At 37.7% G+C, this 25,893-nt stretch overlaps 1 protein-coding gene across 4 annotated transcripts in view; it reads left to right on the plus strand.

The window, feature by feature from the left end:
- LOC119234312 (DNA excision repair protein ERCC-6-like) overlaps nt 1-25,893 on the plus strand; it is a 91,605-nt gene that overhangs the window by 38,865 nt on the left and 26,847 nt on the right. For 2 of the 4 annotated variants that reach the window (XR_008550066.1, XM_037497166.2), the window contains exons 2-4: nt 4,354-4,482; nt 9,514-9,672; nt 17,438-17,573. Coding sequence is in view for 2 of the 4 variants with exons in the window: in XM_037497166.2 (XP_037353063.1) it covers nt 4,354-4,482; nt 9,514-9,672; nt 17,438-17,573 (424 nt within the window). In the remaining 2 variants the exon portion in view is untranslated. Of the gene's footprint in view, nt 1-4,353; nt 4,483-9,513; nt 9,673-17,437; nt 17,574-18,643; nt 18,844-25,893 lie in introns of those variants that run through there. The other 2 variants (XM_037497167.2, XM_037497168.2) reach the window with 2 other exon arrangements.

Consider the following 25,893-nt stretch of genomic DNA (forward strand, 5'->3'; position numbering starts at 1 on the left):
CTGCTGCGCCACGTGGGTAGCTCCCTGGCCTGCCGAGGATTGAACTCATGCTGCAGGGATTGCTTCATAGTGAGGTGCTTAACCCAAAGTGCCACCAGGGAGGTCCTACTGGGAGGATTTCAACAGGTAGATTTGAGTATATATAATGGCATATTAATTCATTAAGCACTTAATATATTCTAGGCTTGTGCTAAATGCTGTGCATTGACACCTCATTTATTGCCCCTCCCCCCCCAAATCCAGTGATGTACATGCTACTGTTCTTCCCTTCTCACTGCTGAGGAAGCTTAGATGCTATGGAGGTTAAGTTACGTTCTCAGGGTTGAAGAGCTAATAAATGGCCATCAGAATAAAATTCTGGACTGTCTGAGGCCAGACTTTTATATTTTGGCTTGTGCTTACTGCATATGTCAAACGCAGTTTATTCATAGTGTAGAATCCCCCTTAACATCTGCTGGCCAGACAGCGCTCTCAGTCTGCCAGGCCACAGGACAAATGGGTGAAGTGCACCAAAGAGAGCACTTTAAGACCCTGACAGCATGTAGGATAGGAAAGGCATCTGTGGCAGAATCCAGGTGAGTCTGGCTCTCCTCCACCTCCTATGTCCTACTTCTTGTGGACCAGGGCATGGTGCTGCACTGCTTCAGTGGGCACTAGTTAGGTGGTCAGGGCTGTTTTGGCTCCAAGCCACGTGGGGAATTGCTGCTTTATATAACTGAGGAATCTCTTAGCTTGAGCCTCATGTGCATGTGGTTTTATAACCCTGGTAGTTTCTGTTTCTAATATGTTTATATGATTCTACTGGGGCAGTTTGTCTTCACAATGATACAGATACTTGTTGGCAATAATGATTTTTCCCCACCACCTTTAGTCATCCTTTACCCAATCTGAATAAATGTTTGACTCTTTTCATCTTTCTTTATGAGGCGGAAGGCACTGGAATGCAATCATTTCTGTAGTGGCTTATGTGGTTTCCTAGGTGCCGTGAGTTCTGTGGTGACATGATGCCTGTATATTTTAGGAGGGAGGGTGGGAGAAGAAGGAAACTGAAGTCCTGTTGATGCAGAGGGATGCGGTAGGAAATTTAACAGCCACAAAGATTTATTGGCTGAGTGTAAGGAAGGTAACAATGATCTATCACTGAAGTTTAAAATATGATACTCTAGTATGTAAAATATTTAATGACCTGTGTGGAACTTTTAAACCTACTGTCTTCTGTTTTTTTTTTTTTTTCTCTTTTGTGTTCCTGTAAAATTATCTTTGAATTGCAAAATGAAGTGTTTTTAAATAGCTATGATAATTTTGGTGATTCTTTTTGTGTTTCATACCACCCACAAATTTGCTAAATGCAAGTATCTTTTTTTTCCCCCCCATGGAACACTTTATTTATTTATTTTTTTATAATAAATTTTATTTTTATATTCCCCATATAATTGCAACCCCCTTATTTTGACCCCAATCCCTCCTCTCCCTCCCCCTACCCCCCATAGAGTGTCTCTGGTTTATAGTTTTTTGTTGATTTTGATTTTCACTTTCTTATAGTTATTCATTTTCCTGGTCCCTTATTTAAGTTTTCTAGATTCCTGCTATGAGTGAGACCATCCGGTATTTTTCTTCTTCTTTCTGGCTTATTTCGCTGAGCATGATCCCTTCCAGCGCCATCCATGTTGCTGCAAATTGCATGTGTTTATCTTTTTTGAATGCTGAGTAATATTCCATGGTGTATATGTACCACATCTTCTTGATCTAGTCATCTATTTTTGGACATTTGGGTTGTTTCCAAAGCTTAGCTATTGTAAACAGTGCTGCTATAAACATAGGGGTGCAGGTGCTCTTTGGAACTGATGTTTCTGTGTCCTTTGGGTAAATACCTAGGAGTGGAATTGCTGGATCATAGGGAAGCTCTATGTTTAGTAGGTCCAGAAATCTCTACACAGCTCTCCATAGTGGTTGGACCAGTTTGCACTCCCACCAACATGCAGAAGGGTTCCTTTTTCTCCACACCCTCGCCAACATTTGTTGTTGCTAGTTTTTTTAATATGTGCCATTCTCACTGGTTTAAGATGGTATCTCATGGTAGTTTTGATTTGCATTTCCCTGATGACAAGTGATGTTGAACATTTTTTCATATGCCTGTTGGCCATTTGCATTTCCTCTTCGGAGAAGTTTCTTTTTAGCTCTTCTGCCCATTTTTTGACTGGATTATTTTCTTTGTTTTTGTTGAATCTCATTAGCTCTTTGCAGATTTTTGTGATCAGTCCTTTATCATTAGTGCTGTGTGCAAAAATGTTCTCCCAGTTGGTGGGGTTTCTCTTTGTTTTTGTCTCTTTTGCTGTGCAGAAGCTCTTTAATTTGTAAATGCAAGTATCTTGTTATGAATGTTTGATTCTGAGTTGAGAGTAAGAGTTTGCATACTGAAGAATAGGTCACCTGAAATTGCTTGCTAAATTTCAGTTAGTGAGTAGCAAGAATTCAGATATAAATATCATAAAAAAGAATATGTATTTTGGCTTCTAAGTTTCATTAGTAAGGGCTACAGATACAGAAGGGTTTCTCAGCGTTGGCACTATTGATATTTGAGGCCATATTGCCTTTTGTTGTGGAGGATTAAGACATCCTGTGCATTGGAAGATGCCTAACATCAACCCTGGTCCCTACCTGTTAGATGCTAGTAGTGTGTCTCCCCTTCCCCTAGCAATTGTAACAATCAAATAGGTCACCAGACATTGTCACATTGTGGTGGTGGTGGTAGGGAAGTGATGGCCAATTGTCTGCTGTTGAGAACCACAGCTGTAAAACCATTGCACTTAACTAAATTTGTAGATAATGTGAAAATTAGAAAAACAGAGAAAACTATTGTTAATAGCCTCCCAGAGGTAGTTCATTTTATCAGTTGCAGGGAAATAATTTTTTAATGAAGAAAAATGCAAATAGAAGAGGAAGAGAGTGCCTTTAGAAGTTAAAGCACACACACACACACACACCCCACTCAACTTTTTTTATAACAAGACTAGCACATATTAAACCTTATGGTTATATGATAGCTATTTCCTGAGACTTGGCCATCTATTGCCCCTTCCATTTGCTGTTCTGTGAAAATTGCCAACAGTGTGTATTTGTAAGCTCTCTTAGTCCCCTGCAAGGCAGTTCCAGTTGACCAGCTAGTTCTGTCTTACTGATCATAGTTAAACTTCAACTGGCCCTTCTTTTGTGACTTTGAATAGTTGAAATTTTCAACAAGGCAAGAATTTATCAGAGGATTTGTTTCCAGGTCCTCCAGCAGCTACTTGAACAGGGTTGCCTCACAATCTAGAATTCCACCTCTGCTGGTTTTGTGATCGGCACTGGAAAGTGTGCCATTCCTCTCACCAGTCAATGTGCATTGTTAATCCTCATTTTCTCCCTCACACTTTCTCTTCTCCTTGCTTGGGCAATAGCAGATAAATGCCTCCTTATGTGTCTTGTTCTCATTCCCTTCCTATGAGCTTTTTAAGTGGGAAGGCATTTATCTGTACAATTGCTTTATTTCATTTTTGCTATTTTGTGAAATTCAAAGTGTCCGTTGTAAGCATGCTGAAAGAAGTCAGCCTTTAATTTTAAAAGTGAATAGAATGTGAGACTGTTGACTTTTTTTCTTTTTTCACTCCCGACATCAGGATTCATTTAGTTGTATGGAAGCAGAATTAATCTGGTTAAATAGCTGCACCTTCCCAGTAATCTTTGTTGTTGCTGAGACTTTCAGGTGTTTAGACATTTCTTGTTTTACCCGCATGGCATCACCCGCCTGAAAAATAAATGTTCATCTTATTTTATATTTGAAAAGCATCATTTAGTAAATTTATGTTATATATATGGCTTAGAGTTTATTTAATGAATGCACTTTTCCTTAAGTGGTATCATTACCAATACTTTATTACTGAGGCTCCCCATGAAGTAATCAATATGTGAATCTCATATATGTAAATACCAAAAATTTGCTTTATGTTTTAAGATACTATGCTGTGACTATCAAGTCTTTAGCACAGAAATAGTAATTATAAATTAAAATATTGTTATATTGCCATTTTTGAGATAGTTATATTGAAATTTTCACTGAATCTTTTCTAGAATTTAATTCATATATTTTAGGAACTAGCAGAGAAATTTTCCTTAGGGTATGCCAGAAGAGGAGCAAATAGATTTGATAAGGAAAAGTGAATGGTTTTTCTTTGAATATTATTGTTTTGGGTAATGACAGCAGCAGAATGCTAGAAGATATTCTCAGTTGCCTGTTCATTGCATTGTCTAGAATTGTCTATTTTAATCTGACTTGTAACCAAAATAATGGAAATATGATTTTTATTTCCATGGTAGGAGATGGAATAAACTGAGAATGCGGGACAAAGAGAAGTGTCTGAAGCTTGAAGACGATTCAGAGGAAAGCGATGCTGAATTTGATGAAGGTTTTAAAATGCCAGGTTTTCTGTTCAAAAAGCTTTTTAAGTATGTGCCATGTGTTCTTTCCTTTATGTCTGTCATCAAGCCATTGTGTACAAATTAATATTTTAGGAATTACACAGTAGTTACCTGTGGGCCCTTAAGGTACTTGCAGCAATTTATTGCAAATACAGATACTGTCAAATGAAATTTTAGCCACATGCTGTTCATTAAAATTAGATGATAATAAATTGACTAAAGTGCGCATTGGGTATGTTTGTAAACTGATGAATCTATATGGACCTGTCTCAGCAGACTAAAAGCAACACATTTAAAAAGCCATCCATGTTGAGTTGTTTTTTTGTTCTTAGTAATTTTAAGGTACCAAAGCTCTAATTTCTTAAGTCAGATTAATTAAGAAGAGTTGTATATTAAAATCAATAGTAGGAGAGGTTTTTTTTTTTTTTTTTTACTACTGTGTGGAAATAAACTGTTGAGATTATTTTCTCTTGTCTCATATTGTACCTAAGGGTATACTACTTTTGAACTGACCAAATGTACATCTAAATATTTTATGTAGATGTTGTTCTAAAAGAGAAGATATAGGCAAATGGCAAATGCCTCCAGGATTAAGGTGCTCTTTGAAACTGACTAAACTGCATATGTGAAGTGACCAAGTACTCTAGATAACCAGATACTGTGTGATAGATGCATGCCCATAAGCCTACATGGCCTGGGTGGATCTCCCATGATGAATGTAAATTCTTAGGCACATTTTCAATCTCATCACTCCTGGGATTTACTTAACAAGATACTTTAGGAAGGCTTCGTCAATGCACATAGGAAGTTAAACCATTAAACAGCTTCTTTCTGTCTTTGTATTATCACTTGGTAGTTGGGTGGAGATAGACTTCCTTTTTTAAGGTGATTATATTTAATCTCCTGCATAGATAAAGCGGTCAGCCATCTAAATATCTTAAACTTGTATAGGATAACTATTTAAAAATAGCATGTATTTAATATTTCCTCTCAGAGAGCTTTTAATTTTTCTTCCTATGGAGGGGGGCAGCTTGGGAAGTAGTTATTTCATCCCACTGAACATATAGGGTAGTTGCATCCTAAAGATGTTAAGTGTCTTGATGGGATTGCCATAACTCGACAGAAGAATTATGTAGATGTTCAAATCTGAGTCTCTAATAATTTTGGCAGGCAAATCATTTTATAGCCCTGAGAGGTGGCTGCTTTGTTTATTGCTTCTCCCAAATGAAAATTAACTATGGAAAGATAAATAAAGACAACAGTTATAGGCAACTCTTTTTATCTTCTCTAAAGTGATTGCTTATTAAGGAATAGACCAAATAGTGTCAGTGTTGTGCTACCAAAAGGAATACCCAAATAATAGGTTAAATTAATTTAACAAAGACAGGATTCTTCTGCTTGTGTAGGAAGTGATTTGGCAAATATCCTCAAGAGTCAAGTTGAATGTGCTTTTTTTGTATAAATGTGATTTTCTGGCAAAGAAATTTCACAGTTAATAGAAACAAACTTCGCTTAGTAAGAGTCTGTAGGAGCCAGTGTATTGACTATTTACCATGTAAGTACATGTTTGTTTTTTCAATCTTAATTGCATGTTCCTAGAAGTATTTTGTTTTGTCTCTCAAAAGCAGAATTTTAAATATTTCATAAATGTAAGACTTCTATACCTTTTTCTATTCAAAAAACACTAGTAGGATTCGATAATGTCTCCATTTTTCTTTTGTGATTAAGTTTTGCTAGGCCAATTTAATTTCAATCTGTAGATATATTTTTACTGTATTTACCATACTCTGGAATTAAATTAACAGGGTATAGTTGTACACAAGGGAGTAGGAAGGTACAATTATCCATTTAAGTGCTATTTTCTGCAAGATTATGTTTAACTTTTAAAATTCTGTTTTGAAAGGTTGTCCAGCAAATGCATTCATCTATATAATTTAGCAATCAAATGACAAACTTCAATCTTTTGACCTTACTTTTAGCCACACTGGCAAATGCAATGTTGGATTAGTGTGATGATGCCAAGATCTCTCTGTCCATGGTCATTTTGTGATGCTTCAGCTTCATGGAGAAAGCAGAGCATAGTAATTTCTTCACTGTTGTACAATAGCTTGTAAATATCTTTAACTTTTCCTGAAGAATAATTTTATATGTTTTTCAAAGGTACTGAAAGCTAAATTCTAGAACCTGTTTTCACTTAAAGTATATAATTGTCTTACAACCTTTGTAATTAGGAAATTAAAGCAATAAAACTTTAGTCAGTTAGTGGCACTCCTATAAGCAAAACCCAGGCCTTCAACTCTTCATCAGTGATACATGCCTACCAACCAGTGTGCCAGTGCAATCTGAGGTCCTTTCTTGAAAGTAAAATTCACTCTTGGCTGTCTTTGTACAATGTCCCCAATCATTGGGAGTCCCATATAGTGATGTGACTTATGGGGGTCGCCTAGTGTGTGTTTTCCTTAAAGTCATTTCTTTAGTGTCAGTCATCTTCTAGTAAACAACAATAATGCTGTTTGAATGCCCTTGAAGATAATATTTGTAAATTAGCAACTACCCAGCACACTGATACTACCTCTCCTGGGTCACATTGAGAGTCCAAATGTCTTAACTCCCTCCCAAACTCCTTCTGGGATATACCATCCTGGTCACCATTTCTTACTCCTTTCATGATTACTTGATCACCACTTTCTAGATTCTTTCTCCTTAAGTAGTTGGCCCCAAACAGAGAGAGATTTTGGACTTGTGTTGGGTGGAGGCTGTGTGGTATACTGGTGAAATGGAATGATTTCTGGAAAATTTTGGTTTCAGCTCTTCCCCTAGTTAAAGGGGGTGGATTGACTAGAATTCATTATATTGTATATTAGTTTTGTTCAGAGGATTATGGATTGCTGTTTTTCCCATAGCTGAGTACAGTGTAGCCAGTTCACAGCCAGCTGTTATTTTAGATCAGAAAATCTGATCCTGGGCCTCCCTGGTGGCGCAGGGGTTGGGACGCAGCCTATGAAGCTGTTTGCAGCCACTGCAGCATGGGTTCAATCCCTGGCCAGGTAGCTACCCATATGGCACAGCAGACTTCTCCTGGCTCGCCCGCTGTTCCCCTCAGCTGTGTGTTTCGGTCAATCTGCCTGTTCTGTTTCCCTCTCTGTCTCTGGTGAGTCCTCTTCCTGCCCCCCCACCTCTGGCGGGGGGTGGGGGGCAAAATAAATAAATCTTAAAAAAGAAAAAAAGAAAATCTGATCCTTAACATAGTTGACATTTTGGGTCAAATTAGTATTTTCTTTGTTGTAGGGACTATCCTATGCATTGTAGGATGTTGAACAGCATCTCTGACATCTACCCACCAGATGACATTGTCCTTTCCCAGTTGTAACTGTCAATATCCTGCCAAATGTCCCATGCAGAGAAATGTCCCCCACTCCCCCTTGAGAACCACTGGTCAAAATTATCTCCTAACACTTTGGAATCAGAGGTGCAGAATTTCAGTTCTGGATGGCTCATTTTTTCCCTCATTTGTGTGTGACCTTTGATAAGTTATTTAATCTCTCTGTGCCTTCATTTTTCTATCCGTAAAATGTGCCAATTATGTCCATTCCATGAGCCTTCATTTGGGGCTATATACAATCCACATGTACTGGTGCCTCCTCCCAGCAGTAAGTTTCTTAAGTGGTAGTCATTATTCTCTGATTACATAGCTTTGTTAGTAGAATTTGTCCTTCCCAAATTAAATCATCTTCTATCTGTACTATCTACTTCATTGTGTTTTTAAAAAAATCTTCTCCCCTGGGGTGCAGATTCAGTTTATGAATTACAATTAGCAAACTTATTCAAAGTTTTCCTTTGCATGGTAGATAATAATAGCAACAGTTGGAGTCAGAGTTACAGAACTGATGTGCAAAATGCTGGAAGAAAGTTAGTTATAACATATTTACTCAGAGGAGATTAAATGAAAGAGTTCAGCAGGGACAGAAGTCCACAATGAGATTTTAAGTAGACATTCCACAACCCAAATAATAAACTTTTGGGTAGTAAAACAACAAAAGCACCTGCTTTGAATGTGGGAAGCGTACTAGCCTTGGTATTTTCTTTGAAAAAAAAAAAAAAATCTTTAGCTTTCCTTGTCTCTTAACTTAAACATTGTTATTTGCTTTAGATCTTTTTACCTGACACATAATCTTCCTATCCTTCCATGATGTTTAAATCTTTCACTCTCAAAATGCTTTTTGCATTAATTACTACTTATTAAAAAAACTTTACTTTTGGGATATAGATTAAACATGCTATTCTTTATTTTTAAAGAGGGAAAATATATATTTGTCTTTGACCTGTACTCCCGATCTAAAATTTTAGTGGCCCTGGTCTTTTTGTATCTATGGTAAAGTCCCTGAATCGAGTTCTGCTTTAAAATATTAAATAGACCTTTTGTATTGTTGAGTCTTTAAACTGTTCTTTTTTTGCATCTGCTAGTAATATGACAGAATCATCTGTTATGTACTAATCTTGTAAGCAGCCACATTATTCAGACTGTTTATGGCCTTAAAATATAATTTAATTTTTCCTATAAAAGTAATATGATTACCAAGTGACTTTCAGCAGTATATGCTGTAAATTGTGATGTTTTCCCTTTTTTTGACGTTGCTCATATTAAAAAGGAAATGTTCATGCTTTCTTTTCATTGAAAAATTATTGGAATTTTATATAACTAAAAATATTTGAGAATTTTTTCCCCAGAAAGATACTGAAAAGACAGTAAGTTTATGCTTATTTACCAGGCTATTTCTAATGTTGAAAAAGAAATGAAATAGTCTCTAATTATCCCATCTATCAATTTAATTAGAAATGTGTTAACATTCTGTAAAGAAAAATTTGTGATTTTATGCCTAGGTGATCAAAAATGTATGACCTTATAAATATAATACTCATGTAAAACACACATCCGGCATGTTTCTCTGACTGGTACTAGAATCTAGCCAAATGATTAATTCATGAGTACTTTCTGTTATGATCTGTATTACCCACCATTTGCCATTTTCTTTTCCTTGTTGGTGTTTGTTGTTGTAGGTACCAGCAGACAGGTGTTAGGTGGCTGTGGGAATTGCACTGCCAGCAGGCAGGAGGAATTCTGGGAGACGAAATGGGATTGGGCAAGACCATCCAGATAATTGCCTTCTTGGCAGGTCTGAGCTACAGCAAGATCAGGACTCGTGGTTCAAATTACAGGCAAGTGCTCCTCTGCAGACTGTCAGTCTGTGGAGCTCAATTAATATTTCATCAGATGTATTGCTGTGGAGGAGGGTCTTGTGAATTATTGATGACATTTCAATTACAATATTCCTTTAATTCTTTTAGTGGGGGACATCAAAGGAAAATTTTTACGAGACAATGGAGCTGTAGGGCAGGAGAAATTAAACATGTAACACTTTTAATGAATTCCAGGCATTGATGCTTCATTTTGCAGATGAGCCCCACTAGATGTTTTGGGTCAATACAGTGTCTAAGGTTAGCATCTACAAATGGATTGTTTACAAACTCAATTATGTTAATATCAATAGTTTACACAATATGGAATTTTAAATTAGACATAATACCTTTAGTTCCATTTATTAAATTTTACATTAAAATATTTGTTCTGGCAGGAGACCAGGTGAGCATTACAGTAAGTACAAAGTCTATTCATGGAGAAAGTTGGAGCTCTGGTGAAGCCATTCTCCTGAACTTCTTTTATAATCAATGTGGACGATAGCACTTTTTTTTTTTTAAATGAAGTTTCTTGTCTGCTTACTATCCTTTCTATCCCCTCTCCCAATCTTTAAGAATTTTATGTAAATTCTAAGGTCAAAGCCAAAAGGATGTCTAAAATGAAAGAAAACTGTGTTTAGATTCTAATCTTTATTCTTGTTAGGAATTTAAACTATTAAAACTGTTCAGGAAGAAATAGCATTTAAACTTTGTTAGTTCAGTATGATAGGACTGGAATATCTTGAATTAAAGTACAGTGAGCATTTCCATATTTAAGCTGTGAATTGGCTTTATGTAAATCAGTATCCATAAAAAAAATAATGGTAGGTGAATTAGGTGGGTTATTTATTTATTTATTTTTATTGAGGTAAAAGTGATTTACAACACTGTGATTCAGAAGCATAGGATCACACCTCCTCAGATGCATGTCACCACACCACATCCACCACCAAGGCACCCACAATCCTTTTGTGGGATATTTAATTTTGAACCTATATAATCCAAGACTTCTTTGGCCAATAAGTTGATCTGACGACTAACAGCAAGGTGTGTACCAGGTGGTTATCTCATAGAAAAATCAGGTACTCAGTAGATACAATTTGAAGACACCTTTAAAATATTCTCAGTGGGCCTGAAGTCAGCAACTGTAGAAAGTTACTATCCTTAACTGGCTCATTGGCAGGGAAACATTTAGTAGAGAGCCAAATACCTGTAATAAACTATTGAGTAAAGAACATTTAAATCTTCAGAGTTTGGCTTTGTTTTTATTTCTTACTCTTCATTTTAGCAGATCAGCACTTCTCGGGAGAAGAATTTGAAGTTTTAGAGTATTTTAGAAATATCTATATAGACTTAAAAGGGGAAAAACATTTGTATGTTTTTTTTAATACTAGATGGTTTGTTGTTATTCCAAGGACGTTATATCAACACAAAAGATTTTCTTCAAATATTAGGGTTTCATTATGTTTTGCTAGAAACAAAGGGAAAAGTCAAAGTTAAAAATGGGCATTTAGTGTTTTCTTATATATGATTGCCATTAGTTTAAAATTTTAAAAAATGCTGTGTTCTAACTAGGCTTTTTTGGTTGGCTTGGTCGTCTCTACAGTTCTACTTGGGTTGGTTATTATTATTTTTTTTAAAGATAACTAGAATACTCCAAGTTGCCCCAGATGGTTTCTAGTACTGTCTTTCTTTCCTTAAATGATTTCTGGGATTTTCTTATTTCCCATCTCTTTTCTTCCACTTCCCTTCCTATTATCATGAAACTTGTGTGGAGTCTAATACTCTGAGCCTAGGAAACCGAAAATCCTCCCTGCAGTGTAGTTTTGATCTAAAAATTAAAACATGCTCTCTCGAGTGGTGACAATCCTGCTCAGAGTGAAGGCAGGGCTAATAATGAGCAGCAGCTGTAATCAATTAGCTATCAATGCTCATATCCTTTTTTCCATAATGAAATAGTGTGGCATGTTGGACTATAGCCCAGATTGTCTTTATTAAAATAGTATTTGTAGAAATGGCTTTCCAGAATGCGGTTATTTGTCAACAAAACAACTGGACTTTGAATAAGGGCTATCCTAAGGAACTTGGCCCCTCCAGTTCCTTGTGCCACAGCAAATTGTGTAACATTTTGGTAACAATTTTATAACATGTCCTCCTCTAAAATTAAATGAAGTTGGGGTTCTCCTTTATGTTTATGTCCTAAAGAAAAAGAGCTCATGAAGGAAAATGAAGTTGTTTGAGCTGGCATTGCTTCATTGGCTATTGTTCATTTCCTCTGAACTTTTGCAAACTAAATTTTTTTCAGCCTTAATTCAAGATGGTCTTAGTGTTGCAGTTTCAAGGTCTATGAACTTTGAAATGGTGCAAGTGTCTGGTATGCCATGAAGAAACTTCATAATAGAATTTTTTTTTGTTTTTATTTTATTTTTTTTTTTTAAATTTTTTTTTTTATTAAGGCATGTTTTATTTATTTATTTGTTTGTTTGTTTGTTTTTTTTTTTTTTATACATGCACTGGGTACAGTCAGAAGCGCGGGAGGGTGAGAGAATTCACCAGAGCCAGAGCGGGGAGCAGAGCAGGCAGAAGGACCAAAGTACACTGCTGAGGGGAGCAGCGGGCGGCAGGAGAGGTCTGCGCACCATGTGGGACCCTCCTCTGGTGGCCGGGGAGCAGCCGGGGATCAAACCGGCGCCGCAGAGGCCACGGGCAGCTTCGCAACCCAGCGCTCAACCGCTGCGCCACCGGGGAGGACCATGTTTTTATTTTTTTAGATGTGTTTTGTATGTACATTTGTTTTACAGAGAGGAAGAAGTCTATTATCTGAGATTAACAAAAATCTACACCAGTTCACAATATATACCCTACTTTCTCTTTCCCAACCAAATAGTGATAAGACCCCTCAATTTTGTGATTGAGAGGAAATAAATTATTTGCCTTAAATTATTTAATACCCTGGATATCTTTTAGTAAATTCCTAGTTACAAGTAAATGGCTTGGAAAAGCTTATAATCTTTCAAAGGTAGATATTTTGTACATCCTAGTAAATTCTAGGCTGTGACTAGATTTTCATGCTGCAGGTTGATATATTTGACCTTGGAATTATTGATTTGTCCTAAATTCATTAAGTAATCAATGATAATCAAAGATGAAAGGAACTGTAGCCAGCCTGGTGATTAATGCTAATCAGTAGTACATTTACCCATTTGTATGCTCATCTCACCAGGATTGAGGCTTGTAAAAGGGTGATTTGGTTGCTGTGATCTTCACTGGGTGTGACTGCCCCTGCTGTTGTTTAGGAACAGTCCAGATCTGTTCCTAGATTTCATTAACATGGAAACTTCCATAGTCTTCTAATAGGTGGAGAGTGGCAGAAATTAGGGACGTAATAATGTGAGGCAGGTATTCAACCAGAAAAACTAATGGTCTTAGGTCACAAAATATGAGTTATCAATGTAGCAGTTTGCAGAAAGCATGTTATATTATAACCCAAAAAGAGCATATGTATAATTTTTGTTTATTTGAAAGTGAGTTTGGTTTTAGATGTTTTAGAGAGCTTTTGATTGGTTATTTTCTAATCCCTGCTAAGTGCATATTGATAACGTTTATTCCCCCTGGAGGACATAAAGAAGCTGGTGCATTTAATCCTTTTAGAGAGGAATATTGTCATGGAAGGGGCCAGGGCAGAGTCACTCTCCCTAGGGAGTTTGGGGTAGTGCTTGCAAGGGACCAGCTCTTAGTGAGGAATTCTGCAGACGTGTCAGAGGCTGTGGCAGCCTTCGCTTCTTATAGTCAGAGAGACACTTTCTACATACTTTCTATGTAGCAGAGGGACAGAGATGTTGGCTACTGCTGGAGGATGAGAGGATTTAGGAGTGGAAGTTTATGGCATTGGAGTGTAAGAGTAAGCTTCATCAACTTATGTTTTTCTGGTAGAATTGCAAACTAGTTTTTAGTTGTGCAGAAGATTATTTTAAATAATTCAAGACCTGTGATTTATTGTAATTTATAAAAACTTTTTTTAAGTTTGGGAAACATTTATTGAGCTGTAGCAAGAAAAATAAAAAGCCACCCATGACCCCCAACTCAGAAATAACCTCTTTTAACATTTCAATATAATTTTCTTCCAACCTTTAAAAAAGTCTTCTTTTAATAGAGCCAGTGTTGGGCTTCCCTGGTGGCGCAAGGGGTTAAGATGCAACCTATGAAGATATCACAGCATGAGTTTGATCCCCGCTGGCCAGGGAGCAACCCACATAGCGCAGCAGACCTCTCCTATCTTGCCCGCTGCTCCCCTCAGCAGCATATTTCAGTCAGGCTGCCTGTTCTGTTCCTCACTCTGTCTCTGGTGAATCTTCTTCCCTCCCCTCCACACCTCTGGCCTGTACCCCAGTTCTTGTATGCATAGATAAATAAATCTTTAAAAACAACAAAAACAAACAAAAATAGAGCCAGTGTTCATTATCTCCTGTGGCCTAGGTATTGAAATCATTTGAAGAAAAAGCTGTTTCTGTGCACTCAAGGAGCTTAGGAAGGAACTATCATACAGTTACAATAAGGGTGACATGTGTATTATTGCAGGATTAGTGTGGGATCCTAACTAGTGTGGATGCACCAAGGAGAGGTACTTGATCCCCATCTGAAGAGGAAGAGACAGGGAAAGCTCAATAGAGGAGCTGAGGACTGATCCACACATAGCCAGTAGTTAGGATAAGAGGGTAGGATGAGACAGGTGAAGGTAGAGAGGTCACAGGAATATGTACTTAGAGGAACTGAAGACGGTGCAGGCAGGTGGAGTGCTAAACCATGGGGCAAACATGGCGGGGGTGGGGGTGAGAGGTGAGGCTGAAGAGGTGAGCAGATTATCAGATCCTTGCATCTCATAGACCAGGTTAAGGTGTTAGAACACTCGGCAAACATTAAAAGGCCTTAACGCAAAAAGATGAGATATTCAGATTTTGATTTTTTGAGATGATCAAGCTAGAAAGTACAATAACCCAAGTAAGAGATGGTAGTGACTAGAACTAGAGTATCAGCAGTGCAGGTGGAGAGACAGGGTGACTTTGAGAGGGTTCTATCAATAGACTGTAGATATGTGAAGTCACTATAGACTGAATACAATGGAGAACAGCCTGGGCAGGCCGAGGGTGAGGCCTGGATTTGCAGTTTGGGCAGGTGGAGAATAGGTAACAGTTTTTTTCTGTTGGATTAGGAAACATGGAAGGAGGGCAAGTATAGGGAGATGACATGTTGTGCCTTGGGGACATCTAAGTGGGAATTTCAGCAGTAGTTAGACACCAGTTTGGTACTTTTGTGCTCAGGAAAGAGATCTGAACTGAAGACCTAGATTTGGCATCATCAACGTAGAGTAATTGAAATTTGATAGTTAATGAGATAACATGGGATAATGTGTGCTGGGGATGTGTGCATCTAGCTTCAGTCAACATCCTTGTTGGATAGGAAAGATTAGGGGAGGGGGAAACAGCCACTGAAAAGGTACTGGTAGCTCTGCTCCAGAATGAGTGAGAGGCAGGCCAGGTGGGCCTCCGCGGCCCTCAGTCAGTCTTGGCCTCTTGTAGCATGAGCTAAGAGTGAGTGCACTGTTGAAGAGATTTCCACAGTTAGCCTTTTGCTTAATTTTCCTTTAGGCACTGACTAGCCTTTAGCTCCTAGTAAGACTGAAGATAAAGCAGCTAGCTACAGTGAAGGGGGCTGGCTTACAGCATAGGTAAAGAAATTGGTCTCAGGCAAGAAAAGAAACACTTGTTCCACTATCACAGGAGAGGAGGGCAGAATGGTGCTGATTCAGTCGGAACCTTGGGGTACGATATATCAGGATATATTGACTACAGGTAAATAAAATCTGTCTTCAGATTGTGTCAAATGTACACAAAATAGGTGAGACACCTGGAAACCTACAGAGAGGGTGGGCTGTAGAAACAACATGATCAGAAGCTCAGTGATATCACCAGGGACCCAGGTACTTTAATTTTCTCCTAAGACCAGTTCCCCTTATGGTCATTAGATCTCCTGACACTGTAGCCCAAATCCCTGCAGCCATTGGGTTACTTCCTTGTTCACATACAGTAGGAGGGACCAGCAGAGAAAGACCTCCCCAACATAGACTATGCTTCCATACACCAGGTGAGCCAGTCTTACCAGGCCCCTCAGTGGACCAGTGGTCGTCACTAGGGGGATGCCGTGTGCTGACAGGCAGTAGATGAGCCAGGATGTCTGCTTCTCCCCACTTTACTCTAGCAGGCAGTGGTCAGAGTCCTGTGTCTGTGGGAAGGGAGAGGAAATACCTGCTCATATGTGTGGTTCTATTAGGAAGGAGAAAAAAGAGAAATGGAAGTTGAGACAGTGGCTGCCCCCAGTCTGCTGCCTACCTTTTTAAGACTGGAGCATTTTTCCAGCATTTTAGATATTCGTCAACCATGATGTTAATAGTTATATGATATTCTATCTTCATTTAACATACTATATTGGCCTAAGCACTTTCCAGATATTAGCTAATTTAATCTTTAATAGCCCTGTATGACCAGTTTTATTATTTCCATTTTAAGATGAGAAACAGGTTCAGAGGGGTAAATGATGTACCTAACATCACACAGTGAGTATATGCAGGGCTGGGATTCAGACCCAGGCAGTGCTCCTAACCATTAGGAGCTTATTGACGGCTAGGTAACACCTAGCTTATTTAATACTGCAACGTATATCCAGTGCTGAATGCATTGGATTGCAGGGTCTACATGTGTCTATTGTTAAGGCTCTTGCTATGTACTACTCAGGTGCATTCCACAACAACAGCGCAGCTTACTTACACTCTGATGACATGGACATTCCAATGAAAACCATTACTGTGAGCTTCTCCACTTGCTTTTTACCACTCAGAGAAGTGATCAACATGATGCACTGAAAGAGCAGGCTGCAGCAGTCAGAAGTTGATTTTTAGGCATTGCTCCATCGCATGGTAACCATGTCTCCATAGGCATGCCAGCATTCCTTTCCATCCTGCTTGCTTCCTAGACTAACATTCTGTGGGTGCAAACTCTTGGTAGACTATAAAGCGTCAAACAAAGATACTCTCAGTTCAGTTCAGGTCACAGCACTGTGTACTGATGTGGTCTGTATGCACACTGTGGAATACTATTCATCCATAAGGAAAAATAAACTGGTGGGAGTTTGAGGAGAATTATGTGCAGTAAATCAGCAGAATGATGAAAACAAATACTGAACATTTACACCAATTAAATACCATGAATACTCTGAGATTAAGGAGAGGGGGCAAGGAAAAGAACAAGGGGATATTTAGGATAGTAGTGAGGGGGAAATTCCTTTTCCAAAGATAACCATAAAAATATAAAGTAAATAAAAGTTTAAAAAGCGAAGGAGAAAAGGGACACTGTCCTACTTTCAACAGTCTGGAGTAGAAGAGGAGAGAAAAGTATATTATGTCATTAGTTTGATTTGCTTTATTATAGATGTCATCTTTTAATGTATTACTTGGTGCTTTCTCTTAATACCTGCAGACACTAATGGATGAATGAAAAGGTAGAGAGTTCACTTACTGGGTTTTACCACAAAAGCTTTGTCTTTAAAGAAAATAGCAATAGTTTCTAGAGCTAGAATTTTCCTTTTTGAACTTAAGTTTTCACTCTAGTTTTCTGGTTTGGTTTGGTTTTAGTAGTTAAACATCCACATGCTGTCATTCATGGTTGTGTTTTCTTTTTGCATGTTTTGGGTACAGGTTCGAGGGCTTGGGTCCAACTGTAATTGTGTGTCCAACGACAGTGATGCATCAGTGGGTGAAGGAGTTTCACACATGGTGGCCTCCGTTCAGAGTGGCAATTCTACATGAAACCGGCTCCTACACCCATAAAAAGGTAACATTACAATACTTCAGTACCTTTTTGCTTGTTTTGTTTTAAAGTCTTCCATTTTTCATTTCATTTTTTCTTGGAGCCACATGTTTCTGAAGTGTATGTTCTTGTGTTTCTTTTCATGCATTTAAACCAGTTGTTACTCATTTAATTTAAGCCCTGTATTTTCAAAACAATTATGAATATAGGTTTTGTCATCCTGACAGCCGCTCGTGGTGTCAGGACATGTTTGTTGGCCAGTAGTACGCAGCTGGACGCAGCCAGACTCCGCAAACCTGGGAGCATGAGTGGATCTGCAAATCAGGGGCTTATACAACACTTAACTGGCTGAGTCTGAGAAATTAATGACTTTAAACAATTTTAGAAAAGTGGGGACAAATTATAGTATAATAACTCTTAATTTTAAATGCATCTGTTAATAATGCTTTTAAAACTTTTTTTTTTTTGAAAGATTTATTTATTTATGCGTACAAGAACTGGGGTACAGGTCAGAGGTGTGGTGGGTAAGAGGATTCACCAGAGACAGAGTTGGGAGCAGAACAGGCAGATTGACTGAAATACACTGTTGAGGGGAGCAGCAGGTGAGACAGGAGAGGTCTGCTGCGCCATGTGGGTTGCTCTCTGACCAGCCGCGGATCGAACTCGTGCTACAGAGGCTTTGGATTGCTTCATAGTGTGGTGCTTAACCCCTTGTGCCACCAGGGAGGCCCTTAAAACATATTTGTAATGAACAAAAGAACCTGTCATTTTGAGAATTTTACAATTTGTATTGGTGCTTTTTACTCAAGTTCCTTTTCGTTCTATGAATTTTTGATCATCATATAACTATAATCACTGTATTTTGAAAGTTTATTTCCCCACTTACAGTTTTAGCCATGTTACCAAAAGGAGATTTATCTATATTCCTATGGATAGCATCTGTAGATCGTGTTGTACTTTTTTATTCTCATCTCTGTTTCACATTCTAGACTGTAAGCTCGAGTAGGGACTTTGTCTTACTCAATTTGTGTCCCAAGTGCCATGAGTATTTGCTGACTGAATAATAAGGACACATTTTCACTGTGGGTTTGCAGGTTATTGACAAGAAGTAGCTGTTGAGTGAGGGCTCATGTACACTTGTGAAAGCAGTGCCAGCCGAAAGCTGCTGAATGTTGGCGTCCCTGAGCTTCACGCACAAGCCACTAAACTCCAGTGTCTGTGTTATTCTTCCTCCAAATTCCTGTTTTGTTCATGATCATGAGTGAGCAGATCTTTTGACAGAAGTGAATCAGAGGTATTTGCAATTTGATAGCTCACGTTTGGTTAGATGGAATGTTGCTTTTATACTAGTTCTTATTAAAACCAACTTTGCCCTGTATTTAAGTAATTAAGTGGGAAATAAACTGAGTTAAAACAGTGTAGTAAATGTTTGATAAGAACAGTGATTTTATCAGCAAGAAAATAGCAGTTTTTCTAGTCAAACTAAATTATTTTATCTATACTGTCATTACCCTTGTAACACATGGGTTTTCTTTTTTCACTTCCATTTTCTGTTAACATCTCTTAATGTTTTATATGTAAAATCCAGTTGCAGGATTCACTAACATATGTTGTTCTTTATCTTTTTATTTTCTTTTGGGCTAGTAAGGTGTCTGTATTAATTTACAGGTCTCCTCTGCTATCCAAAAATAGAATCTTCCTATTTGTATGAGTTAGTAGATTATTTTTTAGGTCTGGGGACAATATTACCATTAAATTTTGAGCATTTCCAGGCCTAAAATGTAACCTACTAAACCTTCACCTGGATCATGGTTTACCTCTGCCCCCTCTGTTATAATCTGCGGGACTAGCTTTGCATAAATGAAATACATTCACTCATTAACGTAAACAGAATTGACACAGTCAGTGTTTCTGTTGGTGAGACTTGCTTCTTTAACTTGTTTGGCAGATAGAGCCTTAAAAGGTAGGTATTTCGCTTTTATTTACAATGATTCCACCTTCTGAGGTGGTTTTGGCATACATAGACATGTATACATATGATTGGTCATTATTTCTACAGTGCTTTACAGTTTACCAAGGACTTCAACTTGAAGTTTCTTCACTTTTGAGGAAAAGCAGTAGACTTGTGTTTTTACTCTGATTCTTACCTCTTTTTACTGTTCCTTTTCCATTACAAACTACTCATATCTCTAAAGATGTAAACTGTTATGCAAGAGATCACAGAGATGTCCTTCTGCATCTTTCAAATCTTGCTCTTGCTTTTTCTAGCTTAGAAACTTGTTTTGTGGCTTGATTAATGTTTATTTGTTGGATAACTATAAACGACACTCCAGTATTTGATGCTATTAAGGCTCTAAAAAATAGAGTGTTTTTAACTGACCTTGAAAAATTGTTCCCTTAAGAAAAAAAAGTATATGAATAGACTATAAAGGAAGGCAGTTTTGTGATACTTATGCCGTAACTCACAGTGGGTTGTGGCATTTTTAGAACTGTGTTGTAAAGTTTATTTAATTATTAAGGACCCTTTTTTCAATTTGTTACAAGATGTATAATGAGAAATTTCTTGTTTTTATTCTGAAATAGTTGTCATTTTATATCTTGCCTGCCTTTTTCTGCTATGTAGGATATAGTAAGCCTGTGGAATGTTTGAGATCACTGAAAGAGTTTTATCTCATTTTGATTAATTTGTGGCATTTAGAGGCATAAAGTAGGAAAAACAACAATGGCCTACAGTTTAAGAGTATAGATTTTGTAATTACCAGATCATCACTTGAATCTTGGCTCTGCTGTTTTGTAACTCACTTCTCTGAGCCTAGCTCTGTCTCCTGTGAAATGGGAAGTTTGGGATAAATTGGTGAGGATATGTTGGGTTAGTATGTGTGCGCGAGGAGCTTACTATGGTCCCCAGCATATAACATTTACTCAAGTAATTCTTACTATTAGAAATAAATAATATTATAGATGTCTTCATCTCAATAGTTCAGAAAAGATACTCTGACATTTCTGATTGACTTAATTTACAGGTCTCCTCTGCTATCCAAAAATAGAATCTTCCTATTTGTATGCTTTAGTAGGTTATTTTTTAGGTCTGGGAACAATATTACCATTAAATTTTGAGCACTTTCAGGCCTAGAATATAACCTACCAAATCTTACCAAGTAGAAACCACCTACTTTTTTGGATAGTGGAAACTTGTAAACATACCCCAGGTAGACGGTTAACACCTCCTTAATCAAAATTGTTTATGGTCATTCTTGTCTACACCTTATTTTCCTTCATATCTAAATACATTTGGCCCCAAATGAAAATAATGAAACAGAATGTTAAAAAATTTTGTTAAATCATTTTCTGGGAAAATGCAAGATGTGATTAAAGAGCAAATCACACAAAATCATGGTTATCTGGTGAAACTACCATCCATTTTCTTTTAAAAGACCCATCTTCTAAAGCAGAGCAAAAACACTTGGCTGTTTTCAAAAGGTGGGAGTCCATTAAAAACATAACAAAGTAGAAAAGGGCCATGATGTCCCTCAAGCATCCTAAATATTTCAGACCCATTCCAAGTACACGAATTATAACGTAATGTGATGTAATTCCTATTAACTTGGAGACGGTGTATACACCTGATACAGGAAATGATAGATGCTGTGCTTGTTCAGTGAAGTATATTGTAAAATTATGTTGCTGGAGCCCTTTTTTCTTCATTGTCAGCACAAATCCTTGTTTATTAAAGATTTAGCTTGAAGGAAATTTTAATTAATTACAGGTGCAGTAAATCCTGCCTGGGAAGCTGCCGTGCTGTGTTTACCATGAATGGCCTTCATGTGCCTGTGCTCCACTCCGCTCTCCCCGCTGCCTGACAGTGTGATTTATGGCTGTTGTTTTCTACCAGTCCACTGTTTGCCCTCTAGGAGGGATTGGTCTCTTGAGCCTCCATAATAACAGCAGCACTTTCACAGACATCTTTTAATGACAACAGCACTGCATTCAGTGAGTCAGGCTAATTGCAGATGTACCCTATTAATTGCAAAAACTAGGAGAGGTTACATATTTTACAAGCTTTTAATTTGAAACCGCCCGAGATGATTTGTCTTAAGTGTTTGGATAGAGACGTCCATAATATTCAACAATTCACCATTATTGAAACTCCAGTCTAGGCAGTTACAGAATTTGAGATTGAATCAGCTGAAAACAAATAGTCTTACATGTGGTTTTACCCAGGGCTGTTAAGTAGAGTTTTTAATTTCAGTGGGGATATTGGAAAAAATCATTCTTTTTTAAAAAATGTTTTCTTAATTCTTACTCATCATTTTCTGTATTTTTATGACTATGATAAAAATTCTCTATTTCAACAGTTGACATTACAGAATTTTCCAAATAAAATTTTGATCTTTAAACACGTATAGGAACTAAACCTTGTTCCACTGGTATATATTTGAGAGGCTTGGCATCTCATTTGTTTAAATAAGGTAAAGTGATGTCCAGAATCCAGTTGGGAGTGGCATTTGTTGAAGGTTCATGGAATGACCATGGCAAGTCTGTGCATTTAGCAGTTAGGAGTTCTAGGGCCCACGAGCAAGTGGACCTATGTTTGCAGGTTTTGGCTGTTATCCCGAGAATGTTTTTTAAATGTAAGTGGTAATTTAACTTCTATATTTCAAGACTGAAACAGTTGTAGTTGTTTTCATTTCTCTGTGCATACAAATAGGTCTGTTCCTGCACTAGAATCAGGTTTGGAGTGTTCCCTGTTTTTCAGTTTACTCTGGGCTCATCCCCTACCTCCTTCTTAACTTCTGGGAGTCTCTGCTGTCTTGGAGGAGAAAATGGGAGTAGAGTTGGAAATACTATAGACGTAGCTGCCGGCCTGGAGTGTTGGTGGAAAATACAGATGTGAAGGAACTACTGAAGTCAAGGTTATGGGTCTGATGGGGTGCAGTGCTCACAGTGGACCCGAGGGTCTATGGACAGCAGGCCTGCTTTCCGCACTGGGCTCCAGCAGCTGTGGCAGGGCTACTGATGGTGCAGAGCAGTGTAGTCAGGGAGAAGAAGAGGGAAACAAGTCCTAAGAGAACCTGGTGTTGTATTTGTAAGCCTGTGAGCCCTGAGCCGTATATGCTGTTTTCATCATGAGGTTAAAAAGTCAGGATGTGGCCTTCAATATCTTATGCTGCCGTTAAGAATTGTGAATAGGAGCATGGAAGTAGTCATAATAGTACCTCGGCTCTGAGCTGTCAAACTTTTAATAGGAACCAGGTATTATTGCTCTTCTCAAAACAGTTTATTAACTCTGAAGTGATGAGTATATTACGACATGTGAAAAGACAGATTCCCCCTCTTTATTCTCTTTTACAAATTCTTGGCCCTTGTTCTACCCTTTTATATCTTAGAGAATGAAAAAATAGTCTAATCCTTGTTTATTAAGAATATTTTTGGCCATGTTGAATTTTATAAAATTTGTACCATTATTACACATGAATTGTTGCGTTATGTTTGTTAATATCTGGCTATTTTTATATTCCTGTAATAAGCCCTCCTAGGTCAGTATATTGCTCAATATTATTTATAAATTACTGCACCAAGATCGAGAATGCCTTCTGTCTTTTTCTGGATTTTGGAACAGATTAAATAGGATTGGCTCTGGATTCATTCCTAAAACCCTTGGGTCTGAAAGACTTTTGGGTGGGAAGACCATGTTCTTCAGTATTGTTTTAAACACTGTCTCATTTTCTGTAATTGTATTTTGGTGATTTTTTTTTTTTTTAAACAATCAAATGTTAGATTTTGTGACATTAGATTGCATGTGGTTGGCACTTGCACTCCTGGTGTTGGTTTTGCCGCTCCTCTGAGCTTGTTTTTGGGCTGACTTTGCAGACTCATCAGTTTTGTTTGGTCTATTCAAAGAGTTTTTAGTTTTTGACTTTATCAATTCTTCCAGGTTTTGTTTTTTTTTTTTTTAAGATTCATTAATCATTGTTTTTGTTTTATTAATACGCTCATTTTCCCTTTTTGTAGCAGTGACTACTTCACTTGATGTCAGTCTTTCTTAATAGAACTTAAAGAATGAGTATTTTTTGGTGTAATCTAAAGCTCTGCTGGTAGCTGTTACAAAGAGCCCACTAACCAACAGCAATACCCAGATCCTTTGTAGCCAAATTTTAGTTTTGTTTTCTCTAATCATGGTTTCTCTCTTCCGATCTGGCAAACTTTGAGAGGTTCTAGTCAGGTCCCCTGCAGGCTGTGGATATGCCACTTTGTCAACACAGCTCTAGGGACATTCCAGTGCTTTTCCTTAAGGTTCAAGATCTTCCTGTTGTGCTGTCTCCTTTAAAACATTAAACACCCCTCTTTTAATTGTTCGGTTCTTTTTTAATCTGATACTTATTTTGCTAATCTTGTCCTGTTTTTGTTTGTATCTCCTCGGTATATGTTTGATAATTTCCATTTTTTTCAACTTTTAAACATGAGATTTGGGTCTCTTTTAAACATGAGGTACTATACTTAGCCAGTGAAAAATCTTGCTGCTAGTTACTTGCTGTCATTGTGGAGACCCCTGGTATGTTTCATCTGAACCCAGCTAGCCTATTTTATGTTTATTGTATTTTCAATTTTCCTGATTTTTTTTTGGGTACTTTCCCCCATACAGTGTTCTCATAGGTTTACCATCTATTCTTTTTAATATTTATGCTGAAATAGCAACTAATTATCATTAAATGTTTTAAATTAAATGTTTTAATTTGTTACAAATGTATTTCAATCTGTTTCTCTCTTGTGACTAAGAATTAAGCAATGTCTGTCACCTTTGCCCCATTCTATCCTTTGATGGGATGGGACTTTTATTTTCCCCCATCTCACCCTAGGTTATATTAAACTAAATCAGAATTATAGTAATGCTTAAAAATATATCTCTTTTTATATTTTTGATCATTTCTTAATAGTTTCATTAGTATTTGAAACAATGGTTTAATATTTGCCTATTAACAACTTAAGTACTGTTGTGTATATTACATATAATTTTCCCTTTAATTTTATAGTCACATCTGAGGCAGTATTCCATATTTAGTTAATACTAGCTTTAGAGTTAGCTGTCTTTCTATATTCAAACCCTGACTCCACCACTTACCAGCTGTGTGGCCTGGTATATTACTATCTCTAAGCCTTGGTTTTCTCCTCCGTAAAATGGGGGTTTACAATAGGACATCTGTCCTCTCTCAGAGAGTTGCTGTGGGAACTAAATCTGTGATGAGCATTTGGGGGTCAGAAGCTCTCCTGTCTACTCTTCTGCCATCAGCATCCCAGGCACACTTTCTACTGAGGAACCAAATTCTCCTAATAACTGTACCCCTAAACTGGCTCAATGCAGTATGCCCCTCTTTTGCTAGTTTATATTCTGTCTTTTATCTGTCTGAAGGTGGGATTTATTTCTTTTTGTCAAGCATGACTGCCAATTTGGATCAGTGCAGTTATCACCACTTTCCCTTTAGAATTATGGAAAGAGGGCCTCCCCGGTGGCGCAGCGGTTGAGCGCTGGGTTGCAAAGCTGCCCGCGGCCTCTGCGGCGCCAGTTCAATCCCCGGCTGCTCCCCGGCCACCAGAGGAGGGTCCCACATGGCGCGCAGACCTCTCCTGCCGCCCGCTGCTCCCCTCAGCAGTGTACTTCGGTCCTTCTGCCTGCTCTGCTCCCCGCTCTGGCTCTGGTGAATTCTCTCACCCTCCCGCACTTCTGACTGTACCCAGTGCTTGCATAAATAAATAAATAAATAAACAAACAAACGAATGAATGAATAAATAAATAAAATTAAAAAAAAAAAAAAGAATTATGGAAAGATTGTCCTTTCGTCTAACATTTTGAGTGTTACAGAAAAGATGTCTCTTCCATGCAGAGTGAAGGAACTTCTTTCTTTTTCTGTTTTGTTCTGACTAGAAGCTACAACACATTCTCTGTTTTGGAATTCAGACATCTAGCAGATACATGCCTAGGTATATGTTTTTCTCAGTGTTTCTGTCTTACATCATAGGATGTTTTGCTCTACACTCTAATTTCTCCTCAGAATTTAAAAAAAAAATTGCTTTTATATGCTTTTTAATCTATCCTCCTGAAATTCATGATCTACATTATAAAGCTTTTAGATTTGTCTTTTTGCCTTCTTGGCTCTCCTCTCATTTTCTAGCTTGTTTCAAAGTAATTATTTTCTTTCTACCTTGATGTTTTAAGGATTGACAAGACAGTGTTTTGGAAAAATAAAATTAGTGTTCACATGTTACAACTTTTTCTGCTCTAATTTTGAGCCTCCTTTCCCTCCCTTAATAGTGGCTATGTTAGTCATTGTTTAGTTCTTACAGATTA

The sequence above is a fragment of the Talpa occidentalis genome, unplaced genomic scaffold, assembly GCF_014898055.3.
Source record: "Talpa occidentalis isolate TD23 unplaced genomic scaffold, MPIMG_talOcc4v2.1 talOcc4.8, whole genome shotgun sequence".
Classification (NCBI taxonomy): Eukaryota; Metazoa; Chordata; class Mammalia; order Eulipotyphla; family Talpidae; genus Talpa; species Talpa occidentalis.